The sequence below is a fragment of the Petromyzon marinus genome, chromosome 66 (genome assembly GCF_048934315.1).
Source record: "Petromyzon marinus isolate PM22_M1 ecotype Great Lakes invasive population chromosome 66, UKy_Petmar_22M1.pri1.0, whole genome shotgun sequence".
Taxonomy (NCBI): Eukaryota; Metazoa; Chordata; class Hyperoartia; order Petromyzontiformes; family Petromyzontidae; genus Petromyzon; species Petromyzon marinus.
The window spans coordinates 7,036,688-7,059,146 of record NC_133732.1 but is presented as its reverse complement, the minus strand read 5'-3'; the positions used below and the strand labels follow the sequence as shown (position 1 = coordinate 7,059,146).

The 22,459-nt window shown below is 48.9% G+C and overlaps 2 protein-coding genes across 4 annotated transcripts in view; both read right to left on the bottom strand.

Moving 5' to 3' along the window:
* Positions 1–483: 483 nt before the first annotated feature.
* On the bottom strand, positions 484–14,744 carry LOC116956573 (uncharacterized). 3 transcript variants are annotated; one of them, XM_076054610.1, is made up of 5 exons: positions 14,658–14,744; positions 7,841–7,946; positions 4,807–4,890; positions 3,298–3,435; positions 484–1,665 (listed from the first exon to the last, which is right to left on the bottom strand). In XM_076054610.1, exons 2-5 carry the CDS (start codon positions 7,944–7,946, stop codon positions 581–583), a joined length of 1,413 nt encoding a protein of 470 aa, XP_075910725.1. In that variant the 5' UTR covers positions 14,658–14,744; the 3' UTR covers positions 484–580. The 3 variants fall into 3 exon arrangements, with proteins under 3 accessions (XP_075910725.1, XP_075910726.1, XP_075910727.1); XM_076054611.1 differs by lacking the exon at positions 14,658–14,744 and adding an exon at positions 9,772–9,902; XM_076054612.1 differs by lacking the exon at positions 14,658–14,744 and adding an exon at positions 6,128–6,269.
* Positions 14,562–22,459, bottom strand: part of LOC142906532 (uncharacterized) — a 22,788-nt gene continuing 14,890 nt past the window's right edge. The window contains exons 8-10 of the mRNA XM_076054544.1: positions 20,976–21,087; positions 19,627–19,767; positions 14,562–18,476 (exon numbers count right to left, since the gene is read on the bottom strand). Coding sequence (XP_075910659.1) covers positions 16,915–18,476; positions 19,627–19,767; positions 20,976–21,087 — 1,815 coding nt within the window. The 3' untranslated portion in view covers positions 14,562–16,914. The remainder of the gene's footprint in view (positions 18,477–19,626; positions 19,768–20,975; positions 21,088–22,459) is intronic.

Below are 22,459 nucleotides of genomic sequence, written 5' to 3'. Positions count from 1 at the left end.
GGTCGTCCCCTTACGTTGTGGCAAGCTTCGGGCCCACTTCCTGGAGTCGTGGAGTTCTGCCATTACTCGTACGGTACATTTCATGAAAGCGTGTTAAAAATGTTTTTTTTTTAATATTACTTATTTGTTTATTAACGCAGAATGGGATGTTTCTGCTGTATACCCGCCGCTGCGTACGTGTGAAAAGTAGCACTGCAACGCGTGTGATGCGGCTCTCGGAACTATTTTGGTCAAAGGCAAATGACTAAAAAATGTCTCTCCTCCTTATTCTCTTTCTTCTTTGAAAGGTTGGCCGACCCCCCCCCCCTTGCTCTCGAGCAAAAGTTCTTAACCTGGGGTGCATGCACCCCTTGGCGGTGCGAGACGCCCTTCTTGGGGGTGCGAGACGCCCTTCTTGGGGGTGCGAGACATGGCCGTTTTCTTTCTTCAGAAAGCAAATAATCGAAAACACAAATGAAGCACGGGCACGTAAGCACAATTAAATTGTTTCATCAAACCCTCTGTATTTATTAGCATCGTACATTTTCTCGCGATTGAGAACCAAGCAAGGCTTGCGGTAAAGGTGAAGGACCGCGCTGCTCTAGAGCAAGGTTTTCATCCTCGAGTGCGTCGCCGAATGCCTATTCAAAGCCGACATCCTGCTGAACGCCTTCCCGCACTCCCGGCACGCGTGCGGCCTCTCGCCCGTGTGCGTCCCGTAGTGCGCTTTCAAGCTGGAGCGCTGCGTGAAGCCCGCGCCGCACTCCTCGCAGACGTGCGGCCTCTCGCCGGTGTGCGTCCGCGCGTGCCTCTCCAGGCCGGACAGCTGCGCGAAGCCCTTCCCGCACTCCCCGCAGGCGTGCGGCCACACGCCCGCCCTGGCCCTCGCGTGCGCCCTCGCGTGCCTCTCCAGGCCGGAGCGGTGGGCGAAACCGCGGCCGCACTGGTCGCACGCGTGCGGCCACTCGCCCGTGTGCGTCCTCGCGTGCTCGTCCAGGTGGTAGCGCCGCACGAATCCCCGGCCGCACACCGGGCACGCGTGCGGCTTCTCGCCCGTGTGCGACGCGCGGTGCTCCTCCAGGTGGTAGCTCTGCGCGAACCCCCTGCCGCACTCCTCGCACGCGTACGGCCTCTCGGCCGCGTGCCTCTTCGCGTGCGCCTCCAATTCGGCGGGCCGAGCGAACGCCCGGCCGCACTCGGCGCACGCGTGCGGCCTCCTCCTCTCCGCCGCGTGCGACGCGGAGTGCAGCTCGAGGTTGTAGCGGTGGGCGAACGCCCGGCCGCACTCGGCGCAGGCGTGCGGCCTCCCGCCCGCGTGCGCCTTGGCGTGCTTCTCCAGGTTGGAGAGGTGGGCGAAGCCCTTGCCGCACTCGGCGCAGGCGTGCGGCCACTCGCCCGTGTGGGTCCGCGCGTGCGTGCTCAAATTCGAGAGCGTCGCGAACTCCTTGCCGCACTCCTGGCAAGCGTGCGGCTTCCTCCGATCGGCGGCGGCGGCGGCGGCGGTCGCGGCGTCTTCGAGCGCCTTACCACAACGTGCGCAGGCTCGGGGGATCTTGTCGTCGTCGTCGTCGTCATTACTGTCATCGGCATCGTCGATGCGCTGCGCTTTGTCCACCGTTGTTCTGCGGCCTCTGCCCTTGCCGCACTCCTCGCACAGCGGTTCTGTCGTCGCCATCACTTCGTCCGCTGTAGCGCGCGCGTTAAACAAAAGGGTGCAAACGCGACGGCTCGACTTAACCGATGCGCTGGAAAAAAAAAACCTACGATGAATGTGAGATACGGTCACCGGTAAACGTTGTACGGCTTAAAGCTTTCGTGACTGCAGGAGTTCATGTTCTTTGGGTCTTTTGGTAAAGTTACGTGGAACATTTCTTTTTACAGAAAAACTACGACGTTTCGATCGCAACACAAGCAATCGCATTGTGATCGAAACGTCGTAGTTTTTTGTAAATGTTTTTGTTCTACGTGACTTTACCGAAAGACCCAAAGAATAACATTTTATGGTTTTTATACTCTTTGGTTCTTTCGGTAAAGTCACGTAGATAGAAAAATAACTAATAAATCACGACGTTTCGATAGCAGCACAAGCCATCGTATTCAGGTGAATACAGCAGGCGGACTGCTGAGGCAGGAGGAAATGTAGCGAGAGCTACTGCAACCACAGGTTATTTACGTTTGTGGTGGGTACAACCCAAGGGTAAGTGGGCGGGGCTAGGGATGGAATTTGCAAGTAAATGTAAGATCGCAGAGCTAGCATACCTTGGCTAATCCGAGGGGACATGACTTCAACCGAGAAAATGGATGCAAAATTTTGCAATCTTTGGAAGGACGTTGATCAACCAGGTATAGTGTTAACTTTTGTGTTGGCCGACTCTCTGAGATTACATTTCTAAGTTTGCCAAGTTTGATTTATTTTTTCTCTCTCTCACCTTGTTCCCTCTGTAAATTTCACCCCCACCCTTTCGCCCGTTACGGCAGCCCCTCCCCATCCCTAGCCCCGCCCACTTACCCTTGGGTTGTACCCACCACAAACGTAAATAACCTCTGGTTGCAGTAGCTCTCTCACTACATTTCCACCTGCCTCAGCAGTCCGCCTGCTGTATTGTTTCACCTGGAGAAGATGGCGTGTGCTGCTATTGAAACGTCATGATTCACTAGTTATGTTTTCTATCTACGTGACTTTACCGAAAGAACCAAAGAGTATGAATTCCTGCAGTCACGAAAGCTTCAAATCAAGATTGTATGGTTTGTTCATTTTATGCGTAGGCTTTTCACGGGCAATGTCATTTGAGTTTTGGTTCGACGACCACTTAGGTTCGATGTCCAGAAAGGATGGCACCAGTGTGTATGTACGTTGAACTTCTTTCGCACCGTACGTAACCAAGTGTGCTAATCGGTGGTGTGGAGAAAGACGACACACTAAACACAAAAAGCAGTTCTAAAGAAATGAGTTTTCAAACTACATTATGATTTAAAAGTGCATCATAGCTCCAAGTGGCTTCCTAATATCGGAAGGCCATTCCAGATGGCCACAGAAGCGCATCTGAAAGCGCCGCTCGATGATGCGGTGACCATCGTCTTTGTTCCATGGCCAGCCAAAAGCCCCTGCTGCTGCTGCTGCTACGAGGATGACCAGAGTTGGCGTGGTGATGATGGTGAATGCTCCTTGATGAGATCAGCGAGTGATTGTGGTTCTTTTTCTTCCGCTCACGTCGCGATTTCCAGCAGTAGCACGACTGCGACGTATGGTCGGTGATGAAAACAAAACAAGATAAGTGTCGCAATTGCTCTGTGTAGCCATCAGACGGGGACTCTCACCTTCACCCGTGTCCTCCACCGATAACTCCACCTCGATGAAGTTCTGGTCCGGAGCATCCGCAAGTCCACGGCAATCGCCCGTCTCATCCAGCTGGCTCTCGCCAGCTCCTTCGACTTTAACAAACTTCACATCTGGAGCTGTGATTTGGAAAATGGGAGTGCGTGGTGGGGAGTAGAGTGAGATGAGGGGGGGAGAGGTCGGAGAGTGCGTGGAGGGGAGTAGAGATGAAAGGGGAGAGGTAGGACAGTGCGTGCCTGTAGACTCAAAACTGTCCAAAAACTAACACTCTCCATAGACTTGATTCGGAGCTTTCGTGACTGCAGGAATTACTCTTTGTTTTTTTCGGTAAAGTCACGTAAAAATAAGAAATAATAAAATAACATAATAGCGTACGACGTTTCGGTTGCAACACAAGCAGCCATCATCAGGTACAGAAGAGCTAAATTTACGAGAGAGAGGAAACACAGAACCCCAGATGTATATACAGACACCCAAGTAGGGGGGAACTAACACAGATACAACAGAGGACACAGAGAGAGAAGCATACCAAACAAACAGGGTTTAGCAAAATTTGGAAACCATATAAAGCAACACAGACGGTCGGTCAAAACACAATTAACGCATAGTCTGGTTGATTACGCTATTTCAAAGATTGCTAAATTGCAAGTTAAGTATGAAATTTAAAATACAGACCGCGCACACACACATAGACATCCATGTAGAGCGAACCAGCACAGACACGCACAGTGAAGTCGCCTTAAATAGGCAGAGAAGGTAAGGCTGAGAGACAATGGGACAAATTAGCATGAGGTATGCATGGAGCAAAGGGGGCGCGGCAGCACATACTCGGAAACACCAAGGCCCACACACAGGCAGAGACAGCACAGAGACACAAATCCAAGCCAAGACACAAAGGCAGATACACAAGCAGATACAACACAAAGACACAGACCTCATACCTCCCCGTAGAGGTGGTTCAGACTTGATTCGAAGCTTTCGTGACTGCAGGAATTACTCTTTGGGTTTTTCGGTAAAGTCACGTATAAATAAGAAATAATAAAATAACATAATAGCGTACGACGTTTCGGTTGCAACACAAGCAGCCATCATCAGGTACAGAAGAGCAAAATTCCTCTCTCTAGTAAATTTAGCTCTTCTGTACTTGATGATGGCTGCTTGTGTTGCAACCAAAACGTTGTACGCTATTATGTTATTTTATTATTTCTTATTTATACGTGACTCTCCATAGATTCAACACTCCCGATAGACTCAACACTGCCCATAGACTCAACACTGCCCATAGACTCAACACTGTCCATTGACTCAACACTGCCCATTGACTCAACACTGCCCATTGACTCAACACTGCCCCCGCACCTCCGATTAGCATGGTTGGCTACAAACGGTGCAAAAGAAATTCAACATACATACATGTGTACGTACAAATCTTGGCTTAGTTTTGCCTCCGATTCTTGGCATCTCTGTCTGCCTGTAGGAAGGGGTCTTACCGTCTTCCTCCGCTTCGGTTTTCACCTCCATCCTCAGTGTCTCAGCGCCGGGGCTCCTTTCATCCTCTTGCTTCACGACTGCTCCTGTGCATGAGTACAAAGATCCCTGTGTAGCCTTAACAGACTCTTGGGTAAGTGCTGTTAACGAGCACCGATGAAGCCAGCAAAAGCAGACCAGGTGGGTGGGTGGCCAACACCACGCCCGACCGCCTTTGTCTCCCTATTGGCGATGTTTGCACACCGCACCAGGTACTCATCTGAGGCTAAGTCGACCTCGGCGAGGCCCAGGTACCGGTTCAGATAATCGTCAACGGCGTTGGCAGCGAGTGGAAAACGAACTCGGGTCGCCGGGTTCGTAGTGCAGCACGCTAACCGCTACACTACCGCTCCCGTTCACACGCACGTACACACACCAATAACAATACTCGCCATTCGCCACTGAGTGACGGTAACCTCACTTTGGTGCCTGTGCCAGGCCAGGTGCACGTTGAGACCACGTGAAGTGTCAAAGGCTTGCTGACAGGAGGTCTCAGGACAGACCCATCAGGTGCCATGGGTTGGCTGACTAAGATGACTAACAGATGCATCAGCTGTATCCCCTACTGTGCCAACTTACTGTATTTTATCCACTCGGCGCTCCACTCGTTGTTGTGAGCTTCGCTCCTCTGCCCTCAGTTGCTGTTGGAGGGTGACTGCCTCCGACTGCCCAGTAACGTCCTTAACGAGCCTCCTCCATAGTGGCAGATTTTAACACTGCTGGTATCAGTCTTTGGCAAGTCCACTCAACTCCAGATCCTCCTGTACCGCATCAGTCCATCTCTTCTCCAGCCCGTGTCGTGCCCATTTGTCCCCCTCTATGTGGGCAAACAGAAGCTGCTTGGGCATGCGGTGGCTGGGCATGTGGGCTACATGACCCAGTCAACGCAGCCTTACCTGCCGGAGGAACTCACTGATGGGAATGTGTCCAGATCTTTCAAGAATTTGTGAGCTCCTCAGACAATCCAGCCTAGTTAAACCCAGGATGGAGCAGGGAGGGCATGACCATGGCCGAGAAGATCCAAATCTTCTTGTCGAGCGACCAGGTAGCTTCCACAAAGCATTACGCAGCCAATGAAAAAATAATGCCGCCTGACTGATTCGGAGTGAGACCTCTGCTGTGAAACCGGAGCTGGTGATGAGCACACTGCCCAGGTATGGAAAACTATCCACTCTCTGCACAACTGCTCCATCACCAATGGGGAGCTAAGGGGGTGGAGTGTTTGATGGCACAATATACCTTGGCAGGTACTTAGTTTTGGTGGGGCTGATGGTAAGACCCCACCTCTTAGTGGCACACTCCAGGTTCAGCAGCAGCATCTCCAACTCCTCTTCTGAGTGAGCAGCAATCACCAGATCATCAGCATACATACCATGGCTGACCAATAGGGAACCATCCCTCGACCACATCCGGCCTCCCATTGTATCTGTACCAGATGGAAATTCCTCAGTTACAGCCATGGAAAATTTATCAAACTACATAGTCAGCAGTTTCCCTGCTGTGATTGTCTCACCTGATGACGGTTGCTTGTGTTGCGATTGAAACGTCGTGATTTATTTTATTTTCTACCTACGTGAGTTTACCGAAAGAACCAAAGAGTATGGATTTCTGCAGTCACGAAAGCTTCAAATCCAGATTACATGGTCAAACATGATATGAAATAATGTAGGAGCCAGAGGACATCCCTGTCGCACCTCAAGTTGGACAAGGAATGGCTCTGACTCCTGGCCACGTAGCTTTACCCAGGCTTGGCCACCATAATGAAGGTCCTTAATGATTGTGAGCAGAGAGTCAGGAACTCTGGAAGCATGAAAAACAGCCCACAGCCCTGGCCTATTGATGGTATCATAGGCCTTGACTAGGTCAATAAAACAGAGATGTAGGTCTTGTTGAAATTACCTACACCTCTGCTGTAGCAGACAGAGAATAGGCATCTGTACAGGACCGCCCTGGTCTGAAACCACATTGGGGCTCCGCAAGCCTCTGCTCAACATGCCTGGAAAGGCGATGTTGAATAATCCTTGCCAGGACCTTTCCCAGCACACTGAGAAGAGACAGATGCCCCTGTAGTTGTTGTAATCCTGCAGAACTCATCCTGTGGTCCAGACAATTGTTATGATGTCATGTAGGGGTGTCTGCACACAGATGCTACCATCCCTCAGAATTTCGCTTGGGAGATCGTCTTTGCCCAGCACTTTTCCTGGTCTTAGATTCCAGATCGCCCCTCAGCCAACCACTCAGAAGGGGTGGCTACTTCTGCCAATATTTCAGGCACCACAGCCCTAGCAGGGTTGTTCCCACCTTGCCCCATGATGTTGTCTGGAATGAGGGATTTCCCCTCTCCTCAAAACCTCACTGAAATGTTCTGCAAATTTGCAGACCTGTTCCAGGGGATTGGAGATCAGATTGCCATTATTTTCCTGAAGGATGGTGATAGGTGCAGCGCTGCAAGTTACTCTTTTGATGGAATTACATAGTGATTTGTGATTGCGGGCTACTGAGGCAGATTCCATCTCCTCAGCAACTTGGGCCCACTACTCATGGTACTGGATTTGTAAATGTTGCCGTGGGTTTACTCTCCGACATATACTCTAAAAGCATGACGTTGATTCTAAATGTGGAGGGGAAAAACCGGAGGTACTCAGAGAAAAATCCACGCGACCATGGGGAGACAGAGACACGCAAACACCAAATATACAGGCGAACCTATGACCTCCTGTATACCAGGCGAGGTAGTTAACATCTCGACACGGTGGCACCCATACAAGACATCTCGGTGCATGAGATGTATCTGTGCCCTCTTGTGCAAACACGTGAACATTAATTGGATGCACAGGGCATGCAGAGCAGATCCCTGGAACAGCGTTTGAGTATTTCAAGAGTTGCATTCAGGGTCAAATGCCCTTTTCGCTGCATGTCAATTAGCGCCGTGACTGTTACGTACTAACAACAAATAATAATTGCTTTGCAGCCGACGTTTTGAAGGCAGACTCTCACCAGCGTAAGCAACTGCACGATCCACCGTCAGGTGAGGAGCCACTCCTGGGTTTGGATGCTCTTCCTTTTCCTGCTTGACGAACGGCAATTCGAAGAGCGAATCCATCTGAGGAGGAGCGGAGAAGCTCAATTACCCATCGACGGTTGCCGCTGTTGCCCCCGGCGCCGGAATCTCTCCGTGGTAAAACTCTAAACGCCCATGGGATAGATCGCGGATAAGCAGTCACCCCCTGAAGCGCGTGGAAATTATGGGGACACGCACGAAGACAAAGATCCCCCGTGTAGCCGACAATGGACTGTTGGGTCAAGTGCTGTTAGCGAGCACCTATGAAGGCTACCGGCACTGCAGACGACGGGGTGGGTGGCCCAACACCACGCCCGGCCGCCTTTGTCTCCCCAGTGGCGATGTTTACTACACACCGCACCAGGTACTCATTTGAGGCCGAGTCGACCTAGGGGAGGAGGCCCAGGACCGGTGCAGATAATCGTCACACCGGTGTTGGTGGTGGCTCTGAGGATGAAGTGACCCAACAGTGATGAAAAGCAGGAGAAAAACTGTGTATAGTACTGTAGAGTGTATAGTCTAGTGTGTAGTGTATAGTACTGTAGAGTGTATAGTGTAGTGTATAGTGTAGTGTATAGTGTAGTGTATAGTACTGTAGAGTGTATAGTGTAGTGTATAGTGTAGTGTATAGTACTGTAGAGTGTATAGTGTAGTGTATAGTGTAGTGTATAGTGTAGTGTATAGTACTGTAGAGTGTAGTGTATAGTGTAGTGTATAGTACTGTAGAGTGTAGTGTATAGTGTAGTGTAGTGTATAGTGTAGTGTATAGTACTGTAGAGTGTATAGTGTAGTGTATAGTGTATAGTACTGTAGAGTGTATAGTGTAGTGTATAGTGTAGTGTATAGTGTAGTATATGTTGAATTTCTTTCACGCTGTACGTAGCCAACCGTGCCAATCGGAGGCATGGGGGAAGGACAACAAATTAAACACAAATATCAGTTCTAAATAAATTTAATTAAGGAAATGGTGTAGTGTATAGTATAGTAGTGTAGAATATAATAGTGTAGTATATTGTATTGTATAGTGTGTAGCGTATAGTTTATGTAGTTTATAGTGTAGTGTGTATTGTAGTGTAGTATGTAGTGTAGTGTGTATTGTAGTGTATAGTGTAGTGTGTATTGTAGTCTAGTATGTCGTGTGTAATGTAGTGTATAGTACTGTAGAGTGTAGTGTAGTATGTAGTGTAGTGTGTATTGTAGTGTAGTATGTCGTGTATAGTGTATAATGTAGTGTATAGTGTAGTGTATAGTACTGTAGAATGTAGTGTGTATTGTAGTGTGTATTGCAGTGTATAGTGTAGTATGCAGTGTAGTGTGTATTGTAGTGTATAGTGTAGAATGTAGTGTATAGTAGTATAGTGTATTGTGTATAATGTAGTGTATAGTGTAGTGTATAGTACTGTAGAATGTAGTGTGTATTGCAGTGTATAGTGTAGAATGTAGTGGTGTGTATTGCAGTGTATAGTGTAGAATGTAGTGTAGTGTGTATTATTGTGTATAATGTAGTGTATATTAAGTGTATAGTGTAGTATATAGCGTAGTATGTAGTGTAGTATGTAGTGCAATGTATATTTAAGTGTATAGTGTAGTATGTTGAACTTCTTTCACACCGTACGTAGCCAAACCGCGACAGAGGCGTAGGGGGAAGGACAACAGACATTGTGATTCTTAAACGTCTTCTTGTAAGTTTTAATGCGAGGGTGAGTAACGCTCAGCCTGTGCGGCTTTACCAGGCGCCTGGGTGTCAATCCACTGCTGGATGGATCATCCACCCACAACCCACCCAAATCACGCCTCGCAGAGGTCGTGCGCAGGTTATTTGACCATACTTCCCCACGCCCTGTCAAGGGCGAGTTGAATGACTCACCACACAGTGTTGTGTCTCTCCCCACGTCTCTTGTCTCTCTCCACGTCACTGTGTTTGTCTCTCTCCACGTCTCTGTCTCTCTCCAGGTCTTTGTCTCTCTGTCTCTGTCTCTCCCCACGTCTCTGTGTTTGTGTCTCTGTATGTCTCCGTCTCTCCCCACGTCTCTGTTTCTCTCCACGTCTCTGTATTTGTGTCTCTCTCCACGTCTTTGTCTCTCTTCACGTCTCTGTATTTGTGTCTCTCTTCACGTCTCTGTCTCTCTCCACGTCTCTGTATTTGTGTCTCTCTCCACGTCTCTGTATGTCTATCTCTCCACGTTTCTGTATTTGTGTCTTTCTCCACGCCTCTGTCTCTCTCCACGTCTCTGTATTTGTGTCTCTCTCCCCGTCTCTGTATTTGTGTCTCTCTCCACGTCTCTGTATGTCTCTCTCTCCACGTCTCTGTATTTGTGTCTTTCTCCACGTCTCTGTCTCTCTCCACGTCTCTGTATTTGTCTCTCTCCACGTCTCTGTATTTGTGTCTCTCTCCACGTCTCTGTATTTGTGTCTCTCTCCACGTCTTTGTCTCTCTTCACGTCTCTGTATTTGTGTCTCTCTTCACGTCTCTGTCTCTCTCCACGTCTCTGTATTTGTGTCTCTCTCCACGTCTCTGTATGTCTATCTCTCCACGTTTCTGTATTTGTGTCTTTCTCCACGCCTCTGTCTCTCTCCACGTCTCTGTATTTGTGTCTCTCTCCCCGTCTCTGTATTTGTGTCTCTCTCCACGTCTCTGTATGTCTCTCTCTCCACGTCTCTGTATTTGTGTCTTTCTCCACGTCTCTGTCTCTCTCCACGTCTCTGTATTTGTCTCTCTCCACGTCTCTGTATTTGTGTCTCTCTCCACGTCTCTGTATTTGTGTCTCTCTCCACGTCTTTGTCTCTCTTCACGTCTCTGTATTTGTGTCTCTCTTCACGTCTCTGTCTCTCTCCACGTCTCTGTATTTGTGTCTCTCTCCACGTCTCTGTATGTCTATCTCTCCACGTTTCTGTATTTGTCTTTCTCCACGCCTCTGTCTCTCTCCACGTCTCTGTATTTGTGTCTCTCTCCCCGTCTCTGTATTTGTGTCTCTCTCCACGTCTCTGTATGTCTCTCTCCACGTCTCTGTATGTCTCTCTCTCCACGTCTCTGTATTTGTGTCTTTCTCCACGTCTCTGTCTCTCTCCACGTCTCTGTATTTGTGTCTCTCTCCACGTCTCTGTATTTGTCTCTCTCCACGTCTCTGTATTTGTGTCTCTCTCCACGTCTCTGTCTCTCTCCACGTCTCTGTATTTGTGTCTCTCTCCACGTCTCTGTATTTGTGTCTCTCTCCACGTCTCTGTCTCTCTCCACGTCTCTGTATTTGTGTCTCTCTCCACGTCTCTGTAGTTGTGTCTCTCTCCACGTCTCTGTCTCTCTCCACGTCTCAGTATTTGTGTCTCTCTCCACGTCTCTGTATTTGTGTCTCTCTTCACGTCTCTGTATTTGTGTCTCTCTCCACGTCTCTGTCTCTCTCCACGTCTCTGTATTTGTCTCTCCACGTCTCTGTATTTGTGTCTCTCTCCACGTCTCTGTCTCTCTCCACGTCTCAGTATTTGTGTCTCTCTCCACGTCTCTGTATTTGTGTCTCTCTTCACGTCTCTGTCTCTCTTCACGTCTCTGTCTCTCTGTCCTCGTGTCTCTTGTAGCCCCCCCCCCCACCACATTCACCGTCCAGCGAAGCGGCAAGATGCAGCGCGAGACGCAACAAAACGAACGAGCCCAGCCCTGGCCCGGCCCGGCCGCTCAAGGAGTCCACGAAGTCGTAGATCCAACGAGGGGGCGGTGCCGGCCATGTGGGCGTGACCTGGGGCGGTCACCAAAATGTTGTGTCGTTAAACCCGCCACCACCCGACACAGCCAACTAGTAAGGGGTTGTCACGAAAACAGGAACGTGCCAATTCGTCACTAGTACAGCACTAGTGTGTTGTGTAGTGTATAGTGTAGTGTACTAGTACAGCACTAGTATATAGTGTAGTGTATAGTGTAGTGTACTAGTACAGCACTAGTATATAGTGTAGTGTATAGTGTAGTATACTAGTACAGCACTAGTGTATAGTGTAGTGTATATTAGTGTAGTGTATAGTAGTGTAGTGTATAGTGTAGTATAGTATAGTACAGCACTAGTGTATAGTGTAGTATATAGTGTAGTGTATAGTGTAGTGTATGGTGTAGTGTATAGTGTAGTATATAGTGTAGTGTATAGTGCAGTGTATAGTGTAGTGTATAGTAGTGTATAGTGTAGTGTATAGTAGTGTATAGTGTAGTGTATAGTGTAGTATAGTACAGCATTAGTGTATAGTGTAGTGTATAGTGTAGTGTATAGTGGAGTATACTAGTACAGCACACCGGTGTGTTGGCGAGCCAAGCCACAACATTTACAATCCGAGTACGACGTTTCGCCAGTAACCACAACCAGCTTCATCAGGCGACAGACAGCCTGTGCTGTACTAGTGACGAATTGGCCACGTTCTGTTCACGTGACAACCCTTACTCGTTGGCTGTCTGGTGGTGGCGGGTTTAACGACACATTTATATATTTACGCGATCTAACCCAAAAAAAACTCTTATGGACTAATTAAAATAACGAAGATGTTATCATTTCAATTCCCTGCGGGCACGTACAGGGCGGGCTTGGGGGGATATGAATTAGAATTCGTTTCTCAACGTTTTGAAGAATTTATTGGTTGTACGGACAAATCGAATAATTATGCCTCTTGTTTAAAACTAAAAATACGCTCACAAAGACATTAAACGGAAAATAGGGGGCAAAACGTTTCCGAGTTTACCAACAAACCTCAGGCTCGATCTGACCTTGGGGTTTAGGGCTGGGGGTGTCGTTTGGACGGTTCGCCCTCGGGCGCCAGGTTGCTCACAAGCTAATCGAGGGCCGCCCCTGGATCCAACCGTTGGCCCCATCTGTGTGTTTTGTGTGTCTTGCAAATTACAGGGACTCCTCTACTTACGAGCACTCGACTTACGAACTTTCGGAGATTGGAACCCGTCCGTTATGTCCAGTTGCCTATTCGGCCGGAGAGTCGTAAGTTCAACCGCCGCGCAATAGATGGCGGTGGTGGCATCTACATCTACAGAATATGAAGAACCAGTGGCATCTACATCTACAGGAAGATTATGCAACTTTTAAAGCCATTCCCCGTGCTTCGCGTTCATGTCGTACAACACGTTTGGAATCGACAGGAGTAAAGTTGGACTTACGAACAAATCGACTTACGAACAGACCTCTGGAACTTAACTCGTTCATAAGTAGAGTCCCTGATGTTATTTTCAATAATTGACGACTGTTTGGATGTTTCCACAGTGGCTAGGGTATGTTAACGACCTCGTCTGGTATATGGGAGATCGTGGATTCCATCCCGACCCTGACCGCCTGCTTTATATTTGGAGTTTGCGGTGTCTCTCTCTCCCCGTGGTCGCTTGGATTTGTCTCCAGGTCCTCCGGTTTTTCCCTCCACATTTGAAATAAACATCACGCGTTTATAGTATTTGGCTGCTGCTATAAATGTTCACGTGATGATAAGCCACTTTATTGGGTTATCATTTGTGGCCAGGTTGCTTCTGAAAAAAAGCTATATAGCTCAGTGGGCCTTACCTGGTTAAATAAAAGTGTTTTGTGGACCAATCAGTTTCAAGCACAATGCATATATTATCAGTGTTTTTTGTTTGCATTCTGACCACAAGCATTGTGGTTAATGTAGACATGATTCCTTGTAAAAGGTTTCAGTTTGGCGTTTTAACATCTTAACATCTTTGTTGCCAGAAAAAAGGGGAAAAACCTATTATATTTTGGTACTGGCAAAGGAGGTCCCATGATGTTTCATTTAGTTTAATCTTCCCAGCGTCAAAACTCTAAGCTACATTAAATCTTGACGACCTCTCTGCTCCTGAATACAGATTACATTTTTAAAAAACCCATACCCCACCCTCTACCTGACTCTGCCAGGTAGAAGGCGGTGGTACAGCAACACATTACTCACTATGCTAACTACATAAATATGTAGCGGACACTCTCACCACCAACACGTGGAGACAGGTCAGAATTCCAGTCCGTTAATTCCACCTGCGTCACCCACACAACTCCTTCATCCACAGCTGTCTCCTCGTCCCTCCATACACAACTCTCTCCACACACAGCTCCCCCCTTCATCTACAGCTCTCTCCACACAGCTCCCTCCTTCATCCACAGCTCTCTCCCCTCGGCCCTCTCCTCTCTCCGTCATCCATAGCTCTCTCCACTCCTCTCGCTCACTTCCCTTATCCCTCCTCCAAAGTCCCCTCTTATTCCCCACGGTCCACTCTCCCATCCCTGCCCATCCCCTCATTAATTCGCATCCACCAACCACAGATTGTCACACCTCAGACCGTGTCTCATCTCCCGCCATCAATCCCCTCTCTCCATACATAGCCACGTGCGGAAAGTTACCAAAACTGAAGTGAAAATGTTGTCTTCAAAGATGTTCTCGTCAAATTGCCGTCGAGAATAACTATGCCATCATCCACTGTTCCTGGTTTCAACATTCCCTCTTCCGTCGTGCATATCAAACCCAGCGATGGAGAGACATGGGGCTGGTGAGCTATGAATTGGTGGTGGTAGGGCCACTCCTCCTACACCGATCCCTCACCAACCGCGGGGGTTAGGTTCCCGGAAAATGCCGCCGTAGGCAAATTTGCGGTTGGTAGAGGGGGTATATGGAAAATACGCGTGGTCAGACTCGTCATAACTTAACTAAGTCGCCTGTTTATTAACTAAACACCGAATAGAATACAGCACATTACACAATAACATACATAAACATGACATTAACTTTACATACCTTTAATATTAACGATGATGACTATGACAATGAGATGATGGAGAAGGGGCTGGTTAGAATGAGGAGTTGCTCAGCTCCCCCTCCTCCTTCTCTTGACTCTTCCTCCAGGCCACAGACGCAACTCACTCACTCACTCCCCTTCACCACTCGCTTCCACGCTGCGGGTCCATGATTAAGGGGCAACATTAACGTGAATGTGGTTGCGACGATGCGACGCGGTCTATGCGCTGCGAGAATCACAGTAGCAGTCGAACCCCTCTTAACGACGGTAACTGGTTCTACAAAACGGGTAGTTAAGTGATTTGGCCGTTAAGCGAGTAGGGGAAATACGCGCTTAAAGGCTTAATTCGTTCCGATAGCATCGAAAGTTACCCCTTTGTTCACCCAAAAAAACATACTTTACAATATTTAACCAATGGATATGAATACACAAACATACTTACATTATAAACAATATTAAAAGAAACATGGTCAATCAATGCATTAATGAATATTTACTGTACCTGAAACAGCCCATCGTTAACAGGGGAATGGTCGGTAAGCGAACGCTTTGGACTCTATGGAGGCCCCATCGTTAACCGATTAGTCATTAAAGAGTGCTCGTAGAGAGGGGTTCTATAGTACAGTAACAACAAAACGCACGAGAAGCCGATCGGCCGTGCAGGGCCACAGGTGGCGCTGTGGCGAACCACGCCCCCCCCCCCCCCGGGAAATTTGCAACGTCACGCAATACAATGACGTCACGCTGTAATGCATATGACGCGATGCCTTAATTCCGTGACTTCATTAAAACCGTGCTTTACCCGTGGATACTCAAATTTCCCAGGCCGCGGTTGGTTTGTTATACAAATAACAAAACCGTGAAATAACATGAAACTGCGGTTGACAAATCCACGGCTGGCATGGAAGAAAATAAACTGCGGAAAATCAACGTGGTTTCAGATCGGGAGGGAAATGCAGTTGTCAAATGTTTAGTGGCATGGAATGGGTCACTACGTAGCAAAGCGCGGGTTGCTGGCAGATAAGGCGATCTGTAGTTGCAGCAGCCCTGTCTGTCTGCAGGTCATGTGATAAGTCAGAGAGAGATTGGTAGAGGAGGCACGTGAGGTAAGCCCCGGGAACCCACGAGTTGGTTCTATAAAGGGGGGCCTGGCCAGGGCAGAGCGAGGTCACGCTAGGAGGATAAAAGGGGACCCCCAGCGAAGGCTCAGGGCTATTGCTTGGAGTGGGATCCCGTCGTGCTGCTGGAGTCTCCGTCGCCGTCTATGTCTTCACCTTCTCGGCATCGTCAGTCAGGCAGTCTGCCAGCTGTCCTGAGAGTTGTAGTTACCTCTTGTGAGCTGTGAAGTGCCTCCTACTCCTAGTGTCTCTGAGTGCGTCACTACATATGTAATGCATATCACAGAGAAAACGTTAGATTATGGATATGTATGCATGCTTTGTAGACTTTTTCGCAAGTATATGATTTGGTGATAGGCAGCCATTAACAATAACATTCATTCGGAATGTAACAATTCAGTTGTGAAATACATTTTTCTACGCTAAGCATACATGCATCAGACCATGCATTTTGGAATGATCTTCAATTGATGTTTATAGTTTTTTTGTTTTTGTTTGTTAAATCCAACCGTGAAAAAAACGTTACAAGCACTGTCGTGGGCGCAGTCAGAAATAAAAGAGCATTTAAAAACATTCAACGTCGCTTTACATTTAAAAATAAAACGCTTCAATAGTGTGTTCTATAAAATGGCTGTTCACAATATCGTTCAATGAAAACCGTGTCCCACAATCCTTTACACACAATGCGTATTCTAGTTTTTGTCTTTTAACCGGTGTTGACACACGAACAATACTCTTTCCAACTCTCCTTGTACGACTGTTTGGCACCTCGCCAATTCTAATCTAATTGTATCCTAATAGAGGCAGCGCCTTCAATCAAGGCGCTCTCTTTGACATAGCCGAATGAAATGGCGACGCAGAATGGAGTGATGTTGTTGGCACTCGGGAGAAGTGCTATGAGGGTATTTAGGAGTGACAGTAACGATGAAGGGGTGCTTAGGGGGAAGGAGTGGAGAGGCAGGAAAGAAGAAGGGAATGAATGATGGAGAATAGGTGAGGCTTTGAGAGAGGAATGGAAGGGGGGTTAAGGAGGGGGACTGCTAAATACGTCTAAATGCGCACGCTATGCAAAACCCTCTCCGCAATTCTTGGACACGTTTTGATTCTCCCTTCGGGTGCGTTCTAAAATGCCTTCAATTCAGTTCTCACACTCCTTTAGCAAGTGTGGATTCTCCCTCACGTGTGTCCTACAATGCTTATTTAACTCATTAAGTGCTGCAAACCCCTTCCCACACTGCTTGCACACGTGCGGCTTCCCACCGGCGTGCGTTCTGGAATGCTTCTCTAAATTTGAACGCTCCGTAAACCTTTTACCGCACTCTCTGCACGCGTACGGCTTCTCGCCGGTGTGCGTCCTAGAATGAGTCTCGAGATTGTAACTCTGCGAAAACGCCTTCCCGCACTCCTTGCACACGTGTGGCTTCTCGCCCGTGTGTGTCCTGGAGTGTTTCTCCAAATTGGAGCGCTGCGTGAACTTCTTTCCGCACTCCTCGCACATGTACGGCTTCTCGCCCGTGTGCGTCCTCGAGTGTTTCTCCAAATTGGAGCGCTGCGAAAACCTCTTGCCGCACTCGTCGCACGCGTACGGCTTCTCGCCGGTGTGCGTCCTGGCGTGCGTCTCCAGGTTGGAGCGCTGGGTGAACCTCTTGCCGCACTCCTTGCACGCGTGCGGCTTCTCCCCGCTGTGTATCCGCGAGTGGGTCTTCAGGTCGGAGGGCTGCGCGAAGCCCTTCCCGCACTCCTTGCACACGTTCGGCTTCTCGCCCGTGTGCGTTCTGGAGTGCTTGTTCAGGTAGGTGCGCGCCGCAAACCCCTTGCCGCACTCCCTGCACACGTGCGGCCTCTCGCCCGTGTGCGTCCTGGAGTGGGTGTTTAAGGCGCAGCGTTGCGAAAACGCCTTCCCGCACTCCCTGCACACGTACGGCTTCTCCCCGGTGTGCGTCCTAGAGTGCATCTCCAAATGAGAGCGCTGCGGGAACCTCTTCCCGCACTCCTTGCACAGGTACAGCTTCTCGCCGGTGTGCGTCCTAGAGTGCATCTCCAAACTGGAACGCTGTATGTACCTCTTCCCGCACTCCTTGCAAACGTATGGCTTATCACCGGTGTGCGTCCTCGAGTGCGCCTCTAAATTGGAGCGCTTCGAGAACTTCTTCCCGCACTCTTGGCACGTGTGTGGCTTCTCGCCCGTGTGCGTCCTAGAGTGCGTCTCTAAATTGGAACGCTTTGAAAACCCCTTGCCGCACTCCTTGCACGCGTGCGGCTTCTCGCCCGTGTGCGTCCTCGAGTGCGTCTCTAAACTGGAACTTTTTGAAAACCTCTTCCCGCACTCGGTGCACACGTGCAGATTCTTGCTGGCGTGCGTTCTGGAGTGCATGTTTAAAGCGGAATGCTTTGAAAACCCCTTCCCGCACTCCTTGCAGATGTGCGGCTTATCGCCGACAGCGTCCGTCACTTCGCACCCTCTTGACTCCTCCGCCAATGCGGAATCCTTCCCGCGTGGTACACTCGGGCGCGTCTTCTCTCCGCTCCGTTTCCTCCTGTTCGTGCGTGGCGCAGAGCCTTCAAGCTTGTTCCCGCACCGCACGCAGCCTCGCAGGGCCTGACCGATGCCTTGCGCCTCATCCACCTTCCTTCTTAACCGTCGGCCACGATCCGTCTGGCACACTCTGCAAAGTAGTCCGGTTGAATTTCCTTCATCTGCTGCACACGGAAAAAAAATGTTGCAATCATGCAAAAGCGTGATGCGGGCAAAACAGTCCGCGGTGTGCGCGGCACAACTCCGGTATTTTTTAAATCAACATCACCGCGGTGATCTCACTGGGAGTCACTACGAAGGCTTGATTGGCAGTAACAAAATTGAGCTTTCATTGGGTATCTAACTAGACGAGACGTTTTTTTTTGGGCTGCATCTTCAATGCACTAGGGCAGGGTTTGTCAACTAAACGTTGGTGGTGGTCTTCTTCAGCTTGTGGGATAGAAGAAGGGTGGCACGGTGGCTTAGGAGATGTTAACTACCTCACCTGGTATATAGAAGGCCGCGGGTTCAATTCTGACCCTGACGCCTGCTGTATATTTGGAGTTTGCGTGTCTCTCTCTCTTCTCGTGGTCGTGTGGATTTTTCTCCGGGTCCTACGGTTTTTCCCTCCACATTTAGAATCAACTTCAAGCATTTAGAGAGTATTTGGCTGCTATAAATGTCCACGTCATAAGCCACCTCTCGTTGCGCTATAATTTGTGGCCAGCTGGCTTCTGAAACAAGAGCTAAACAGCTCAGTTGGTAAAATAAAAATAAATTTCGATTTAAAGCTTTCGTGACTGCAGGGGATTCATATTTTTGGTTCTTTTGGTAAAGTCACGTAGAAGGGAAATAATAAAATACAAATTAAACAATAAAATTATCACGACGTTTCGATTGCAACACAAGCAATCATCATCAGGTGTGAAAACCCACAGCAAGAAATTTAGAAAAACCGCCACTTTCTTTAAAAAAATGTCTTGCTGTGGTTTTCACACCTGATGATGATTGCTTGTGTTGCAATCGAAACGTCGTGATGATTTTATTGTTTAATTTGTATTATTTTATTATTTCCCTTCTACGTGACTTTACCGAAAGAACCAAGAATATAAATAAAATTGTTTCTACTTTTTAAGATAATTAACAGTTTACTCATTTGCTGTTTCTTCCATTATAATATCATATCACTCCTGTCTCAACACGTCAGAACCTCCAGAACACAAATTGTTCTGCCACCTCACTTTCAACGTCCACCTCATTCACCATAGCATGACACTGATTAATGATTCAGCAGGAAAACATTGCATTTTTCTCTGCAACCATAGTGGAACTCACCTTGACCAACATCTTCCTCCAGCAACTCCACCTCGATGAAGTTCCGATCTGCAGTGGCCGGGCATCCTCCGTGAGGGTTCCCCGTCTCCTCCGGCATCATCACAGTGGGTCCCTCGGCTTTGACGATCTTAACATCCTGAACTGTGATTTGGGAAAGGAAAAAACGCACAAGAGTTCATTATAGACTGAACGGCAATATGATAACAGAGACATTTCGTGAACAAAGACGGTGGTCACCGATTCATCTCGCGGCGCCTTCAGATGCGCTTCTGCGGCCGTCTGGAATGCTCTTCCGATATTAGGTAGCCAGCAGGTTCTATGATGCAATTTTAAATCCCGATTGAAAACGAATTTCTTTAGAACCGCTTTAGTTTGTTGTCCTTCCCCCCGCACCTTCGATTAGCGTGGTCGGCTACGGACGGTGGTGCGACAGAAGCTCAACGTGCACACACTGAGATCGGAGTGATGTTTTCGTGAAAGTCAAGACAAGGGTTCATGTATTTATCCCACGTGACGCAAGGTGACGTAGATGACCGTATTTTCCCGCATATAACCCGCGGGGTATACCACTTTTGACAAACAAAACAAGACCCTGCGGGGTATATGGAGGTGCGGGCTATCCACAAAAATATTTTACACGTGTGACACGTCATAACTCTTTACATTTTTTCATGTTATGACTATCCACTATGCAACACTTACCTTCGACTAAAGCACTGCTGAGTAAACCACTCGCACTAAAATTGCACGTGTTATCACATTTTAAATGAATTCTTTGTACAATTAAACGACAATGTTTGAAGTGCGCGCACTGTTTACCGGCGACGGGAGAGCTGGGGGGAGGGAGAGGTGGAGGGGTGGGGCAAGGCAACGGCGTCACCGTAGTGCCGCAATTATCTGCGCAGTGCGCAATCTACCAGTGCTAAAACTGTACTTACATATCTACCAGTTATGTGTTACTTATTTATTGGATATTTACTTTTGTTACTTATTTACTGTTTTAAGTTCACTCGTTTCCGGTTCGTTTTTTTGTTCTTTGTGCACGTTTTGATTTTAATGTTAACGATTGATGGCAGAATGTATTACAAATGTAAACTTCGTATTAATATGATGGAATTAAGCTGCGGTAACGACGTTAAAGATATGAATGCATGCGGGGTGTACGGAGGTGCGGGCTATCTGAAATTAGTTTCACACGAAACGCTACCTTTGCGGGGTATATGCGTCTGCGGGCTACATGCGTGGAAAATACGGTACTTACCTACTCTGAGAGACACACAGAGGCGCCTCCGTCCATCTCACTGGGGACGGGGTTCAGAGACACACAGGGGCGGCTCCGTCCATCTCACCGGCAGCATCGACGACGTCTTCACGCTTTACCGTCAAGTCGGGCCACGTCCCAGGACACGCGCCATCGTCGCGCTCTTGCTTGATGAACGCCACGTCGGGGTGAGGATTCATCTGAGGGGCAACGGACATCGAGAGCCGTGTCCGTCGCTAATTGTTCAGAGGTGGTAGTGGGTGGTGGTGGTGTGCCACCGTTGCCGATAAAAAGACAGCATCGTCACCTGCAGTGAGCGATTCGTCAGGTTGTCGCCACGCATGATTTGAAACCGTTTGGGGGGTTTGACAGAAGCACGATGACGACGACGATGATTATGGGGGTGGCGTTGTGCAGGGAATCCTCGGTTGTACGCGCTTTTGTCATTTTGGAGCAACGCGCGCTGTGTATTTACGAATTTTTTAGGAGTATATTGTGTGTACATGCATTGTATTGATATAAGCCGGGGATAATAGAGGCGATTACTTCTGCGAGTGTGAGCGAAATCCCCTAACCCCCTCCTTTACCATTATATCTGGTGGGAAAAATTGCCTTTGACATATGCGATTATGAGATACGCGCGTTCTTCCAGTAACGCATCTAACGTGCATGTCAAGGAGTGCCTGTATTGTCAGGCACAGTAGGGGGCACAGGTGGTGCATCAGCCAGTCATCTCAGTCAGTCGACCCGTGGCACCTGCTGGGTCTGCCCCGTGACCTCCTGCCAGCGGGCGTTCGACACTTCACGTGGCCTCAAGGTGCACATAGCCTGGCACAAGCGTCGTGGTGTCACGTCACCGCCACTTAGTGGTGAATGGCGGTTGTTGTTGTATTGTCAGGGAGCGGTGGGTGTAGCGGTTAGCGCGTTGCGCTATGAGCCCGGCGATCCGAGTTCGATTACCGCTCACGGCCAACACCATTTTCGATTATTTGAACCGGTCCCGAGCCTCCCCTAGGTCGGCTCAGCCTCAAATGAGTGCCTGGTGCGGTGTGTCGTAAAACATTGCCACTGGGGAGACAAAGGCGGCCGGGCGTGGTGCTGGCCACCCACCCCCTCGTGTGCCATTCCGGCCTTCGTAGGTGCTCGCTCACGGCACTTGTCCCAACATTTTGTTACAGGCTACACGGGGGATCTTTGTCTTTGTATTGTTGGGGGGGGCCGCACTGAAGGCCGACGAAGGGCCGCCAGTGGCCCCGGTCGGGCGATGCAATGAATAAAACTGAGTGGATCGCAGTGTGAATGTGAATTCACTCCTTGTGGCTAAGGGTGGGCACGGTACGAGCGAGTGGATCGCAGTGTGAATGTGAATTCACCCTTTGTAGCTAAGGGTGGGCACGGTGCGAGGGAGTGAATCGCAGTGTGAATGTGAATTCACCCTTTGTAGCTAACGGTGGACATGGTACGAGCGAGTGGATCGCAGTGTGAATGTGAATTCACCCCTTGTGGCTAAGGGTGGACACGGTGCGAGAGTGAATCGCAGTGTGAATGTGAATTCACCCCTTGTGGCTAAGG

What these genes read in the sequence shown, in the direction of transcription:
- LOC116956573 (XM_076054610.1), bottom strand. Translation starts at nt 7,946, where the DNA reads ATGGATTCGCTCTTCGAATTGCCGTTCGTCAAGCAGGAAAAGGAAGAG. An exon ending in TCGTGCAGTTGCTTACGCTG is followed by an intron (nt 4,891 to 7,840) that starts GTGAGAGTCTGC and finishes ACTCATGCACAG; the next exon opens with GAGCAGTCGTGAAGCAAGAG. An exon ending in AACCGAAGCGGAGGAAGACG is followed by an intron (nt 3,436 to 4,806) that starts GTAAGACCCCTT and finishes TCCAAATCACAG; the next exon opens with CTCCAGATGTGAAGTTTGTT.